Source organism: Eumetopias jubatus, unplaced genomic scaffold, assembly GCF_037043125.1.
Source record: "Eumetopias jubatus isolate StellerSeaLion01/CBP00866 unplaced genomic scaffold, mEumJub1_p1.0 scaffold_14, whole genome shotgun sequence".
NCBI classification, from domain to species: Eukaryota; Metazoa; Chordata; class Mammalia; order Carnivora; family Otariidae; genus Eumetopias; species Eumetopias jubatus.
The window spans coordinates 96,018,520-96,034,603 of record NW_028274820.1 but is presented as its reverse complement, the minus strand read 5'-3'; the positions used below and the strand labels follow the sequence as shown (position 1 = coordinate 96,034,603).

The following is a 16,084-nucleotide window of genomic DNA, read 5'->3' as shown; positions in this document are numbered from 1 at the left end:
AGGACCCTCGGGGTCACAGAAAGACCGGGGGTGCCTGAGTGCAGCAGAGCTCCCAGGTATCAGAGCAGGGAAGCTGGCTGGAGAGACGGAGCCGAGGTGCGGGCTCTCAGCTCGGGGTGGCCATAAACCGTGATCCGCGGCCCAGTCGGACCACTGCTCCTCCAGCAGGGACCCAACAAGCGGCAGAGCCAGGGAGACTCCCCTTCCTCCCCCGGAAGGAGCGGTGCGGGAACGCATCTTGGGGATCTGCTGGGTTTGGAGACTCCACATGGGGTCGGGTACCAGACATAGAAACGCTCGGTCACAGGCCAGGTGAGCACGGAGTGTGGTCGGAGACCGGGGAGATGGGAGTGACTGCTTTTCTCTGGGGGCGCACTGAGGAGTGGGGCCGTGAGTTCTCAGCTCCTCTGGGCGGAGATTGGGAGGCCACCATTTTCACCCTGGTCCTCCAAAGCTGTACCGAGAGCTTTCAGGGAACAAAAGCTCCCGAGAGCAAACCCGAGCAGATTGCTTAGCCCGACGACAAGGGCGGGGCAATTCCGCCTCCGGCAAAGACATTTGGGAACCACGGCAATAGGCCCCTCCCCCAGAAGATCAGCACGAACAGCCAGCAAGCCAAGACCAAGTTTACCGATCAAGGAGAACGAGAGAACTCCAGCGTTAGGGGAATACTGCACATAGAATCCATGGCTTTTTTACCATGATTCATTAGTTTTTCAAAGTTAATTTTTTAACTGTTTTTTTTAATTTTTCTTTTTCCCTTTTCAACCAACATCTTATCAATCCCTTTTTTAAAAAAACATTTTTTATTTTTCATTTTGAGAGTCATATTTTATACCTTCATAGTAGATACCCTTATTTTTGGCATATATATATATATATATATATATATATATATATATATATAAGTTGTTCTCTCTTTAAAATTTTGAGATACAGTTTCTTCTAACAGATCAAAGTATACCCTAAATCACTAGTGTATGGCTTTGTTCTAGTCTCCTGCCTGATCACATTCTCTCCTTTTTTTTTCTTTTCTATCTTTTGTTTAAATCATCTTCTTTCTTTTTTCAAACAACTTCTTCTCTTATCAATTCCTTATATAAAATCTTTTATAATTTTCATCTTTACAGTCATCTGCCATCCCTTCATTGTATCAACCCTTATTTTGTACATATATGTCTTTCTTCCTTTAAAACTGTAGGAGGCACTTTTTTCTAACAGACCAAAAAATGCCCAAAATCTAGTGTGTGGCACTGACCTATGCACTAGCCTGATCATATTTGATCATATACTGTTTTTGTTTGTTTTGTTCTGTTTTTGTTTGTTTTTATCTTTTACTTTTTCTTTCTTTTTTTTCTCTTTCTTTTTTTCTTTCTTTCCCTTTCTTTTCCCCTGGTTTCAGGTCTTTTCTGATTTGTATAAAGTATATTTGCTGGGGACGTTGTTAACCTGTTAGCATTTTGTTCTCTCATTCATCTATTCTCCTCTGGACAATATGACAAGACGAAAAAAATAACCTCATCAAAAAGAATAAGAGGTAGTACCATCTGCCAGGGACCTACTCAGTATGGACATTAGTATGATGTCGGACCTAGATTTCAGAATCATGACTTTAAAGATACTAGCTGGGCTTGAAAAAAGCGTGGAAGTTCTTAGAGAAACCCTTTCTGGAGAAATAAAAGAACTAAAATCTAACCAAGTCAAAATCAAAAAGGCTATTAATGAGGTACAATAAAAAATGGGAGCACTACCTGCTAGGATAAATGAGGCAGAAGAGAGAATCAGCGATATAGAAGACCAATGATGGAAAATAAAGAGGCTGAGAAAAAGAGAAACAACTACAGGATCATGAAGGCAGAATTCGAGAGATAAGCGATACGATAAGACAAAACAACATTAGAATAATTGGGATCCCAGAAGAAGAAGAAGAAGAGAGACAGGGGCAGAAGGTATATTGGAGCAAATACTAGCAGAGAACTTCCCTAATGTGGGGAAGGAAACAGGCATCAAAATCCAGGAGACACAGAGAACCCCTCTCAAAATCAATAAAAATAGGTCAACACCCCGACATCTAATAGTAAAACTTACGAGTCTCAGAGACAAAGAGAAAATCCTGAAAGCAGCTCGGGAGAAGAGATATGTAACCTACAATGGTAGAAACATTAGTTTGGGAACAGACCTATCCACAGAGACCTGGCAGGCCAGAAAGGACTGGCATGATATCTTCAGAGCACTAAACGAGAAAAATATGCAGCCAAGAACACCAGATCCAGCTAGGCTGTCATTGAAAATAGAAGGAAAATAAAAACCTTCCAGGACAAACAAAAACTAAAGGAATTTGTAAACACGAAACCAGCCCTCCAAGAAATATTGAAAGGGGTCCTCTAAGCAAACAGAGAGCCTAAAAGCAGCAGAGATCAGAAAGGAACACAGACAATATACAGTCACAGTCACCTTACAGGCAATACAATGGCAATAAATTCATACCTTTCAATAGTTACCCTGAATGTAAATGGGCTCAATGCCCCAATCAAAAGACATAGGCTATAGATTGGATTAAAAAACAAGACCCATCAATATGCTGTCTGTAAGAGACTCATTTTAGACCCAAAGACACCCTCAGATTGAAAGTAAGGGGGTGGAAAACCATTTACCATGCTAATGGACACCAAAAGAAAGCTGGGCTGGCAATCCTTATATCAGACAAATTAGATTTTAAAACAAAGACTGTAATAAGAGATGAGGAAGGAAACTATATCCTATTAAAGGGTCCATCCAACAAGAAGATCTAACAATTGTAAATATCTATGCCCCTAACATGGGAGCAGCCAATTATGTAAGCCAATTAATAACAAAAGCAAAGAAACACATTCACAACAATACAATAATAGTGGGGGACTTTAACACCCCCCTGACTGAAATGGACAGATCATCTAAGCAAAAGATCAACAAGGAAATAAAGACTTTAAATGACACACTGGACCAAATGGACTTCACAGACATATTCAGAACATTCCATCCCAAGGCAACGGAATACACATTCTTCTCTAGTGCCCATGGAACATTCTCCAGAATTGATCACATCCTAGGTCACAAATCAGGTCTCAACCAGTACCAAAAGACTGGGATTATTCCATGCCTATTTCAGACCACAATGCTTTGAAACTAGAACTCAATCACAAGAGGAAAGTCGGAAAGCACTCAAATACATGGAGGCTAAAGAGCATCCTACTAAAGAATGAATGGGTCAACAAGGAAATTAAAGAAGAATTAAAAAAATTCATGGAAACCAATGAAAATGAAAACACAACTGTTCAAAATCTTTGGGATACAGCAAAGGCAGTCCTGAGAGGAAAGTATATAGCAATACAAGCCTTTCTCAAGCAACAAGAAAGGTCTCAAATACACAACCTAACCCTACACCTAAAGGAGCTGGAGAAAGAACAGCAAATCAAGCCTAAACCCAGCAGGAGAAGAGAAATAATAAAGATCAGAGCAGAGATCAATGAACTAGAAACCAAAAGAACAGTAGAACAGATCAACGAAACTAGGAGCTGGTTCTTTGAAAGAATTAAAAGATTGATAAACCCCTGGCCAGACTGATCAAAAAGAAAAGAGAAATGACCCAAATCAACAAAATCATGAATGAAAGAGGAGAGATCACAACCAACACCAAAGAAATACAAACAATTATAAGAACATATTATGAGCAACTCTATGCCAGCAAATTAGATAACCTGGAGGAAATGGGTGCATTCCTAGAGATGTATCAACTACCAAAACTGAACCAGGAGGAAATAGAAAACCTGAACAGTCCTATAACCACTAAGGAAATTGAAGCAGTCATCAAAAATCTCCCAAGAAACAAAAGCCCAGGGCCAGATGGCTTCCCAGGGGAATTCTATCACACATTTAAAGAAGAATTAATACCTATTCTCCTGAAACTGTTCCAAAAAATAGAAATGGAAGGAAAACTTCCAAATTCATTTTATGAGGCCAGCATTACCTCGATCCCAAAACCAGACAAAGACCGCATCAAAAAGGAGAATCACAGACCAATATCCTTGATGAACATGGATGCAAAAATTCTCACCAAAATACTACCCAATAAGATCCAACAGTACATTAAAAGGATTATTCACCATAACCAAGTGGGATTTATCCCTGGGCTGCAATGTTGGTTCAACATCCGCAAATCAATCAACGTGATACAATACATTAACAAAAGAAAAACAAAAATCATATGATCCTCTCAATAGATGCAGAAAAAGCATTTGACAAAGTGAGCATCCTTTCTTGATCAAAACTCTTCAGAGTATAGGGATAGAGGGTACCTACCTCAATATCATAAAAGCCATCTATGAAAAACCTACAGCGAATATCATTCTCAATGGGGAAAAACTGAGAGCTTTTCCCCTAAGGTCAAGAACGCGGCAGGGATGTCCACTGTCACCACTGCTATTCAACATACTATTAGAAGTCCTAGACACAGCAATCAGACAAGAAAAAGAAATCAAAGGCATCCAAATCGGCAAAGAGGAAGTCAAACTCTCACTCTTTGCAGATGATATGATACTGTATGTGGAAAACCCAAAAGACTTCAGCCCAAAACTGCTAGAACTCATACAGGAATTCAGTAAAGTGGCAGGATATAAAATCAATGCACAGAAATCAGTGGCATTCCTATACACCAACAACAAGACAGAAGAGAAACAAATTAAAGAGTCGATCCCATTTACAATTGCACCCAAAACCATAAGATACCTAGGAATCAATCTAACCAAAGAGGCAAAGGATCTGTACTCAGAAAACTATAAAATACTCAGGAAAGAAATTGAAGAAGACACAAAGAAATGGAAAAACGTTCCATGCTCATGGATTGGAAGAACAAACATTGTGAAGATGTCAGTGCTACCTAGAGCAATCTACACATTCAGTGCAATCCCCATCAAAATACCATCCACCTTTTTCAAAGAAATGGAACAAATAATCCTAAAATTTGTATGGAACCAGAAGAGACCCCGAATAGCCAGAGGAATCTTGAAAAAGAAAAGCAAAGCTGGTGGCATCACAATTCCGGACTTCCAGCTCTATTACAAAGCTGTCATCATCAAGACAGTATGGTACCGGCACAAAAAGAGACACATAGATCAATGGAACAGAATAGGGAGCCCAGAAATGGACCCTCAACTCTATGAATGTCCAATGGAAAAAAGACCATCTCTTCAACAAATGCTGTTGGGAAAATTGGACAGCCACATGCAGAAGAATGAAACTGGACCATTTCCTTACACCACACACAAAAATAGACTCCAAATGGTTGAAAGACCTAAACGTGAGACAGGAGTCCACCAAAATCCTAAAGGAGAACACAGGTAGCAACCTCTTCAACCTCAGCCACAGCAACTTCTCCTAGAAACATTGCCAAAGGCAAGGGAAGCTAGGGCAAAAATGAACTATTGGGATTCATCAAGATAAAAAGCTTTTGCACAGCAAAAGAAACAGTCCACAAAACCAAAAGACAACCGACAGAATGGGAGAAGATATTTGCAAATGACATATCAGATAAAGGGCTAGTATCCAAAATCTATAAAGAACTTATCAAACTCAACACCCAAAGAACAAATAATCCAATCAAGAAATGGGCAGAAGACATGAACAGACATTTTTCCAAAGAAGACATCCAAATGGCCAACAGACACATGAAAATGTGCTCAACATCCCTCGGCATCAGGGAAATCAAAATCAAAACCTCAATGAGATACCACCTCACACCCGTCAGAATGGCTTAAATTAACAAGTCAGGAAACGACAGATGTCAGCGGGGATGTGGAGAAAGGGGAGCCCTCTTACACTGTTGGTGGGAATGCAAGCTGGTGCAGCCACTCTGGAAAACAGTATGGAGGTTCCTCAAACAGTTGAAAATAGAGCTACCATAGGATCCAGCAATTGCACTACTGGGTATTTACCCCAAAGGTACAAATGTAGGGATCCGAAGGGGTAGGTGCACCCCGATGTTTATAGCAGCAACGTCCACAACAGCCAAACTGTGGAAAGAGCCAAGATGTCCATCGACAGATGAATGGATAAAGAAGATGTGGTATATATACACCATGGAATATGTGTGATAGCCATGAAAAGGAATGAGATCTTGCCATTTGCAATGACGTGGATGGAACTAGAGGGTGTTATGCTGAGTGAAGTAAGTCAATCAGAGAAAGACATGTATCATATGACCTCACTGATATGAGGAATTCTTAATCTCAGGAAACAAACTGAGGGTTGCTGGATTGGTGGTGGGTGGGAGGGATGGGGTGGCTGGGTGATAGACATTGGGGAGTGTATGTGCTATGGTGAGCGCTGTGAATTGTGCAAGACTGTTGAATCACAGATCTGTACTTCTGAAACAAATAATGCAATATATGTTAAGAAAAAAAGAAGAAGAAGAAGATAGCAGGAAGGGAAGAATGAAGGGGAGTAAGTCAGAGGGGGAGACGAACCATGAGAGACGATGGACTCTGAAAAAGAAACTGAGGGTTCTAGAGGGGAGGGGGGTGGGGGGATGGGTTAGCCTGGTGATGGGTATTAAAGAGGGCACATTCTGCGTGGAGCACTGGGTGTTATGCACAAACAATGAATCATGGAACACTACATCGAAAACTAATGATGTAATGTATGGTGATTAACATAAGAATAAAAAAATTTAAAAAAATAAATAAATAAATACAAACTCTTAAAAAAATAAATAAATAATGATTATTTTTTGGTGAGATGTATTTTCCTACAACTTTAATATTCGTTTACATAAAAATTGTTTTGTTATAATAAAGAACTAAAATAGATCACAAATTGAATCAAACTGTTGAAACAAACATAGGCATCCACCTCTCCACCCAACTAAATTTACATGAAGTGACAGAAGTATCATTAAGAAAAAAGTACAAAACCGGGCGCCTGGGTGGCTCAGTCATTAAGCGTCTGCCTTCGGCTCAGGTCATGATCCCAGGGTCCTGGGATCGAGTCCCGCATCGGGATCCCTGATCCATGGGGAGCCTGCTTCTCCCTCACCCACTCCCCCTGTTTGTGTTCCTGCTCTCGCTATCTCTTTCTCTGTCAAATAAATAAATAAAATCTTTAAAAAAAAAAAGAAAAAATACAAAACCATTACAAAGCAGCCAACTATAATGCAATATGGCAGAAATGGTATGAAATGACTGAAACACAAGAAATAGACTTTATGAACTCTAGGGAAAAAAATATTCATGACGTAAAACACAAGAGGGAAAAAAGAACTGCTCCAAGCCAAGTCAATGTGGAGAATTGGAAGAGAACCTGGGGCATAGTTTTGGATGATTAATTGGGAAGCTTCAGTATGAACATTTAGCTGCCCAATGTGACATTCCTTATAGCTATTGGTAATCTCTGACTAATTGGTGGGCATCCTGAAGTATTTGTTCATAGGCTAAGGAAGTTAGGAAAGATGCTGGGAACCAGAAGACATGGCAATGCACCAGCTAATAAACCAGGCCCCTCACCCCCAGACAAGTACCCACATTCCCTTCAGCAGCCCTTTTCTTCCCTCCTAAATACTCAGTGCAAACCAAGGTAAATAGGACAGGCAGTCATAGATAATTAAACACAAAGATGACAGTCAAGAACCACCAAACATGAGAGAAACCAACACTATGACAGGCACCAGACTTAATAAACAGAAGAAAGAAATTGCAGGAAACAATTAATAGAAAAAAAGTTACAAACCTTTTAAATAAATATAATTATTATCTTTAGAGAGAGGCATATAACTCTTGCTTCCATTAGAGGAAAAGCAACAAAGTATATTGAAAGTTAAGATATTGAACAACAAGATTTAATACTCCTTAATATTTGGACTGAGTAACAAAAAGGAAAGAGAACAATGTCAAGACAAGAAGAATTTTTTAAAAAAATCAAATTTAGGATTTTCTCAGAACACAAGGACAAAGACACGGAAAGTATGGGAGAAAGGGTAGGCAAAGTGACCAGTGGGGCCAGACAATAATACTCAATTAGAAGATTCCAAAAGGGGTGAAAAGAGGACACAAGTGAGGGAAGAGGGAATCAAATAGAGAGAGTAATGTTATACATGATGAACAACTCAATATACAATCCACGTAATTAGAAAAGACCGAAATAAACCCAGAAAAACCACATGAAGGATTTATGAGTAAAAGCAGTATTTACCAGTAACTAATGACAGAGAAAAGAATCAAGTATCTACAGTTATCAGTTTAAAACATGAAATAAGCATCTCCTCTGTTTCAAGTATTCATCTAAGTTCACATGATACAGTGCTGCCGGCAAGCTTAGTAGGTGAGACAGACACCACCATTAGTTAGACATTGTTTCCACTATTGACTTGAAATGCCATGTTCCCAACATGCTAAATTTCAGTGCACATATATGACACGAAAATATGCATTTTAGAACTTCCTGTTTTATAGGTATGGCATAAAATATTCTTTTTTTTTAAAAAGATTTTATTTATTTGAGAGAGAGAGAATGAGAGAGAGAGCACATGAGAGGAGGGAGGGGCGGAGGGAGAAGCAGACTCCCCGCTGAGCAGGGAGCCTGATGCAGGACTCGATCCGGGGACTCCAGGATCCTGACCTGAGCCGAAGGCAGTCGCTTAACCAACTGAGCCACCCAGGCGCCCTGGCGTAAAATATTCTTAAGTGTACTTATTAATTCTCCATATATACAGCTGATATTCCTGCTTCATCCTCTCCAGATAACCACAAAAAATGCTGGAAGGGATCAGTGGAGAAAGAGTTTGCAGGTTCTGGATAACCTCTCAATAACTGATACTCCCAAGTCCGAAGCCGATATTCAGTAGCTCTGCTACCTCTGAAACTGAGGTTGGCAAAGTCCAGAAGGTTAGTTTCACTGCCATAAATTGTTCCAAGGTCTGTAGACCTCTATAAAAAGCAATAAGACAAGAAATCTAATACATTCAGGTAAATACAGTATTTTTGAAGGCAGTCTGCCGTAACATGCCTACTTCAATTTTAAGCCATTCCCAGTGTTACAGACACCGAAGGTCAAATCTTTGATGTAGACACATCTCCTTCTTCTTTTCCATTTCCACTGCCACCAAAGACAAGAACACAGACCCTCATAAACTGTTGCCTGGACTACAGTGGTTGACTCATGACAAGTCTCCCTATCTCTATTTTCCCCCTAACCCCAAACTTTCCCAACGAGTATTCTCCAGTTACCTTTTAAATAGAATTTTATGCTATTTTCCACTCACATTACTAACTTATAGAATTTGAGAATTGCTTGGAAATTATCTAACCAAACTTCCATTTGATATAAAGATTTTTTCAGTAGTGCCTCTGAGAGTTCTGTGAATGACGTGTAGCCAATTTCTTCCAAAATCTGAAATTCCACCTTCATAGTTAATATTTTACTGCAAGGTTATTTCTTGTGTTTAGTTAAAAATCAGTCTCCAGAAAGTTCCATTCTCTGAAACTTACTATAGTTGCATATTGCCTTTTAGATGAAATATCTCAAACAATATTGAAAAAATTAGAAGGAAAAACGATCCTTAGTGTTACAAGACAAAGAAGAAGAAAGGCACATTGGAAAAAAATTTAAATGGTCATTAGTTGCAGGTCTAAGGAAAATCCAAAAGTGCCTATAAACAAACTAGAATAATTAATAAATAAATTTAAGAACATTTCCGGTTCCAAGATCAATATTCAAAACATCAATTTTAAATCAATATGCCAACAACAGCTTAAACAGAAAATTAAAATTTAAAAATATTTAAATAAAATCAAATACCAAATAGAAAAAATTTGGGAAAATTTCAGACCTCTACACCAAAAACTTCAAAATTAAGTCTCAATAAATAAAGAAATATATCATGATCATGGATTAGAATATTCACTCTTTTAAATATGGAAATTCTTCCAAAATTAATCTGTACATTTTAGGTGAACAGAGTAAAATTTCTGGTAGATTTTTTGGGGGAAACTGAGAGACTGATTCTAATATGTATTTAGAAACCTAAAGTGTCAAGAATAAGCTAGGCAAACTTGAAGAGAAAGAAGAATGATATGGAGGACTTACACAACCACATATCATGACCTTTTATAAAGCTATACTAATTAAGGCAGTGTGGTCTTGACAAAAGAACAGACTAACAGTGGAACAAAATAGATATTCCGGAAATAGGTCCTCACATACAAAGACATATAATTTACAGTAAAGGTGCCACTACAATGAAGAGGGAAAAAGATGGTAATTTCAATAAGTGGTGATGGATCTACTAAAGATTCAAGGAAAAAAAAAATGTTCTGGACTTCTACCTGATACCATACACAAAAATCAAATCTAACTTGATTAAAAATCTAAATCTGAAAAATAAAACAATGCTTTTAGAGGAATATATAGGAATATACTTTTCTAACCTTGGAGTAAGCAAGAATTTTTAAATAGAATACAAAAACGATATTAAAACTCTTAAAGTGGATTTTATTAAAATTAAGAACTACTTTTCATCAAAAGTCACTATTGGGTTAAAAGTGAAATCACAGAGTAAGAGAAGATACTTAAAATTTATATATCTGATAAAAGATCTGTATGCAGAATGTATAAATGTTTATTACAAAGCAGTAAGAAAAATATGAACAGCCCAACAGAAAAAAAACGGTTAAAAAATTGAAAAGGCACTTCACAAATATGATTAACCACGTAGCCAAGAAGTAATATGAAAAGGTGTTTAACTTCATTAGTCATGTGAGATGTACACAGCATAGGGAATACAGTCAATAATATTGTAATAATGTTGTATGGTAACAGATGGTAGCTATACTTATCATGGTGAGTATTGCGTAATGTACAGAAATGTTGAATCACTAAGTTGTACAACTGAAACTAATATAACATAGTGTCAAGTATGCTTCAATATTAAAAATTTTTAAGTTAAAATTACATGAAAAAAAAACAAAGAAAAAGGAGAAAACACCACAAGTAGGTTAGGATGCTGAGTAATTGCTCTTATATATTGCTACAGGGAGTGTAAATTGGTACAAACACTTTGAAAAACTATTTTGCAATATCACTGAAAGATAAACATGTATATATCCTATGAACTGGAAATTCCATTCTTACGTATCATTATTTGCCTAGAATAGAACTGTGTACTTAATAACTCAAGAAGAACTACAGAAACCATTTAGAAACAATAGGAAATTTCAGTTGGCCAATTATATAATTAATATGTTATGATGTAATATAACATAAATATATAAATATAATATAAAATAAATAAATATAGAATAATCAGTAATAAAAGAAGCATCAGTTAGAAAATATAATGGATTGTATATACAATAGAAACCAAGTATATGAAAGATCTAGAGAAAAAAAACCCTCATAATGCATAGGTAATAAAATGCATATTATATATGTGTAAAGAGAAAGAGAAACATAAAACCCAGTTGAGAAATATACATACATGAAAAAGAGTTGAAATGGAGAGACCTCCTATGTTTTTAGAGTTGGAAGATTCAAAATTATTGAGATATCAGTATTTCTTAAATATAATCTAAAATTCAATGCAGTCCTAATTAATATCCCAATAAGATATTATGGGATATAGAATGTAGAATATGGGAGAAAGGAATAAAATCCAAATACATACCTCCTTTCTGATAAAGTCATAAGTTAAAATTAAGCAGTGTTCAAATAGTTGATATTCTTGTGATGGCTACTCAGGGAGAAAATCTACGCTCTTTAGCACACGTTCATTTCGGAGAATCCGTTGCCGATACATGATTTTATTTTTGGTTTCTTGGTTTTTTGTTTGTTTGTTGCAAGTTTTTATTTAAACTCTAGTTAGTTAACATGTAGGGTAAGAGTGCTTTCAGGAATGGAATTTAGTGATCTGTTTGACACTGATTTTAGAAGGCTCTTGTTATAACAAGTCACTGGAGTTCTACAAGTGACTGATCCAGTCCTCCATATGTGCTTGATGGCCTCTGTTCTTGAGGAATAAATGGCCTAGCCCACAAACATTTCACCTTCCCATGGCGAGCCTTGGAATCACATTTATGACACATTTAGCAATGCTGGGAATTCCCCCCCTCGACTTTGGACTTGAGACCCCATGAGCCAACACTGGTGGAGTCCCTCCTCCTCTTCCCTTTACCCCATCCTGCTTCCCCCACTTCCACAGGGTTGCCGATTATTTTAATAAGGCAAGAAAGAAATGACTCCAAACGAATCAGAGGCCCCCAATCCCCGCCACCACCACCCTCGTGCCACTTCATATACTCCTTTCTTTTAAATGAAACCCAGCAGACCGATAGCAGGGAGCCCACTTCTCTGACCTCTGTCACCACCTGGCCTGGAGCACAGTCTATCCTCTCTGATTCGGGGATCTCTGGGCACTCTGGAACAAATGCAGTCTCTGCATAGGAATTAAAGGGAAAAGTTGGACATTTGTAGCGCAATCACAATTCCAGAAAGGATGCAGGGAAAGTTATAGACTTTCAGCCAATTCTCCAGTCAATGATTACTAGCAGCCAATATCTACATGTACATACAAATGCTAAATACATCTGCCTTTTGTTCGGTGTTGGTTTTTATTGAGATATAATTCACATGCCATGCCATAAAATTCACCTTTTTAAAGTGTACAATTCAATGGCTTTCAGTATTTTACAAAGTTGTGCAACCAATCACCACTCTCTAATTCCAGAACATTTTCGTGCCCCCGAAAAGAAAGCATGTACCCATTAGTGGTCACTCCCCATCCCCCTCTTCTCCCAGTCTCTGGCAAATGCTAATCTGCTTTCTGTCTCCGTGGATTTTCCTATCCTGAATATTTCATATAAATGGAATCATAAACTATGTGGTCTTTGGTGTCTGGCTTCTTTCACTCGGCATAATGTTCTCAAGGCTCATCCATGTTGCAGCATGTAACAAGTACTTCATTCCTTTTTATGGGTGAATCATAACCACATTATGCATATATAACCCTTTAAAAAATCTGTTCCAAAGTTGATGTACATTTGGGTTGTTCCCACTTTTTGACTATTGCACAGAATTCTACAATGAACATTCACATACAGGTTTTTGTGTGAACATATGTTGTGAATTCTCTTGGTTATGTATCTGGCAATAGAATTGCTAAGTAATACGGTTAATTCTATCTTTAAGTTTTTGGGGAACTGCCAAACTCTTTCCCAAAGGGACTGCACAATTTTACATACCCACCAGCAGTGTGTGAGGGTTCCAATTTCTCCACATCCTCAACAACTGTTTTTGTCTGTCTTTTTCAAGATAGACATTTTAGTGGGTGTGAAGGCATTTGATTTTGCTTTGCATTTCCCCAAAACTGATACTGAACACCTTTTCATGACATATTGGCCATTTGTAGATCTTCTGTGAAGAAATGTCTGTTCAAATCCTTTGCTCACTTTAAAAACTGGATTATTTTTCTTTTTTGTTTTGAATTGTAAGATTTCTTTATATATGCTGGATACAAGAATCAGATATCACCCGCAAATATGTTTTCCCATCCAGTGGACTGTCTTTTCACTTCCTTGACGGTGTCCTTTAAAGCATAATTTTTTTAAGTAAAATTTGCCTATCTTTTCCTTGGTTGTTATGGTTTCAGTGTTATATCTAAGACACTGTTGCCTAACCCAAGGTCAAAATATTTATAACTATGTTTTCTTCTTAGAATTTTATAGGTTTGACTCTTACATTTCAAGTTTTGATCCATTTTGAGCTAACTGTCATATGTAATATCAGGTAGGGATCCAGAATTATTTTTTTACATGTGGTTATCCTGTACCCCACACATTTGTTTTTTGTTTGTTTTTTCTTTTTCCCCCACTCATTTTCAGCCATCTATGAGGTAAACTGGGACAATATTATTGTCCCCATTTGAATAAAGACCTTCATTCAACATTGGCTATTTTTACTTTAGCTTTTGTCACCTTTGTGAACCCCAACCCCACCCCTGCCACCCTCCAATGTAACATCAGAAGTAGGCTCTGGTTTAGCAGGTTCCCTGAGCCAGTCAACACCCAGAATTCCATTTGAAGCTTGAGTCAACAGTTACTGTGGGCCTAATAGGTGCCCTTTAGTACCTTTGTTTCTGTTCAAAAAAGACCTCAAAACAACTCTCCTACCTTTATGGCTCTATACTTGTTTGTATATATACTTAAATAAAAATTTATTTTAAAATTGGATCAAAGACTTAAATGTAAGACCCTTGAAACTGTGAAACTCCTTGGGACGTCTGGGTGGCTCAGTCGGCTAAGCGTCTGCCTTTGGCTCGGGTCATGATCCTGGGGTCCTGGGATCGAGTCCCGCATTGGGCTCCTAGCTCTGTGGGGAGCCTGCTTCCCCCTCTGCCTTCTTCTCCCCCTGCTTGTGCTCTTTCTCTCTCTCTGTCAAATAAATAAATAAAATCTTAAAAAAAAAAGAAAGAAACCATGAAACTCCTAGAAAAAGACATGTGAGAAACACTTCATGAAATTGGTCTTGGCAAGGACTTCATGGATATGATACCAAAACCACACACAACAAAAGCAAAAATGGGCAAACGGGACTACATCAGACTAAAAAGCTTCTGCACAGCAAAGGAAACCATCAACAGAATGAAAAGGTAACATAAAGGATGGGAGAAAATATTTGCAAACCATTTATCTGAAAATGGGCAAAATTCTAAAATATATAAGGAATGCCTACAACACAATAGTAAAAACAAACAAAAAGAATCTGATTAAAAAATGGGCAAAAGACTTCCATAAGCTTTTCTCTAGAGACACACAAATGGCCGACAGAAAAGAAGCTCAATGTCACTAATCATCAGGGAAGTTTAAATCAAAACCCCAACTAGATATCACCTCACATCTTAGGATGGCTATTATTAAAAAAAAAAAAAAAAAGATAAGTGTTAGTGAGAATGTGGAACAATTAGAACCTTTGTATACTAATGGTGGGAATGATGCAAATTGGTGCAGCCACTATGGAAAACAGTACAGAGGAAATATTATTTCCTCAAAAAATTAAAAATAGAACCATCATATGATCCAACAATCCCACTGCTGGATATGTATTCAAAGAATTCAAAGAATTGAAATCAAAACCTCAAAGAGATACTAGCATTCTCATGTTGATTTCAGTGCTATCCACAAATAACCAAGATGTGAAAACGACCCAGGCGTCCATCAACCAATGAATGGATAAAGAAAATGTGGTATGTATACATATAACAGAATATTATTCAGCTGTGTAAGATAAGGAAGGAAATCTGGTCATTTACAACAACATGGATGAACCTGCTAAGTGAAATAAGCTGGTTACAGAAGGGTGGATGCTGCATGATTCCATTTATATGAAGTATTTAAAATAGTCAAATTCACAGATGAAAAGACTAGAATGATAGTTGCCAGGGCCGGGGGGGAGGGGAAATGGGGTGTTGCTAATCAGCATGTAAAATTTCAGTTATGCAAGACGAGTAAGTTCTACAGATCTGATGTACAACATTGTGCCTATGAATAATCATGCCTGATGTACACTTCAGAATCTATTAAGAGAGTAGACCTCATGTTAACTGTTCTTACCACAATAAAAATAAATAAATAAATAAATAAATAAATAAATAAATAAACCCTCCTTTTCAACTCATGGAAGCATATCTTCAAAAAGCATCTTGAAAGAAGCGCAATATGTAGAACAGGTATAAGTGGAATTGACTACTCTGCATGAATTAGAGTGTGGTTTCAGCTAAATGTAGGTGTGAAGATCTAGGTTTTTTTCTTAAAGATTTTATTTATTTATTTGACACACAGAGAGAGAGAGAGAGAGATCACAAGAAGGGGGCGGGGCAGAGGGAGAGGGAGAAGCAGGCTCCCGGCTGAGCAGAGAGCCTGATGCGGGGCTCAGTCCAAGGACCCTGAGATCATGACCTGAGCCCAAGGCAGATGCTTAACCAACTGAGCCACCCAGGCGCCCCGTGAAGATCTAGTTTTATGTTGACTAAAAGAAGCTACTTATTCATGTACGTTGGACAATACTC

The 16,084-nt window shown here is 37.8% G+C and overlaps 1 protein-coding gene across 1 annotated transcript in view; it reads right to left on the bottom strand.

The window, feature by feature from the left end:
* MGAM2 (maltase-glucoamylase 2 (putative)) overlaps positions 1-16,084 on the bottom strand; it is a 100,413-nt gene that overhangs the window by 81,391 nt on the left and 2,938 nt on the right. The window contains exon 2 of the mRNA XM_088018337.1: positions 12,378-12,457. Coding sequence (XP_087874463.1) covers positions 12,378-12,457 — 80 coding nt within the window. The remainder of the gene's footprint in view (positions 1-12,377; positions 12,458-16,084) is intronic.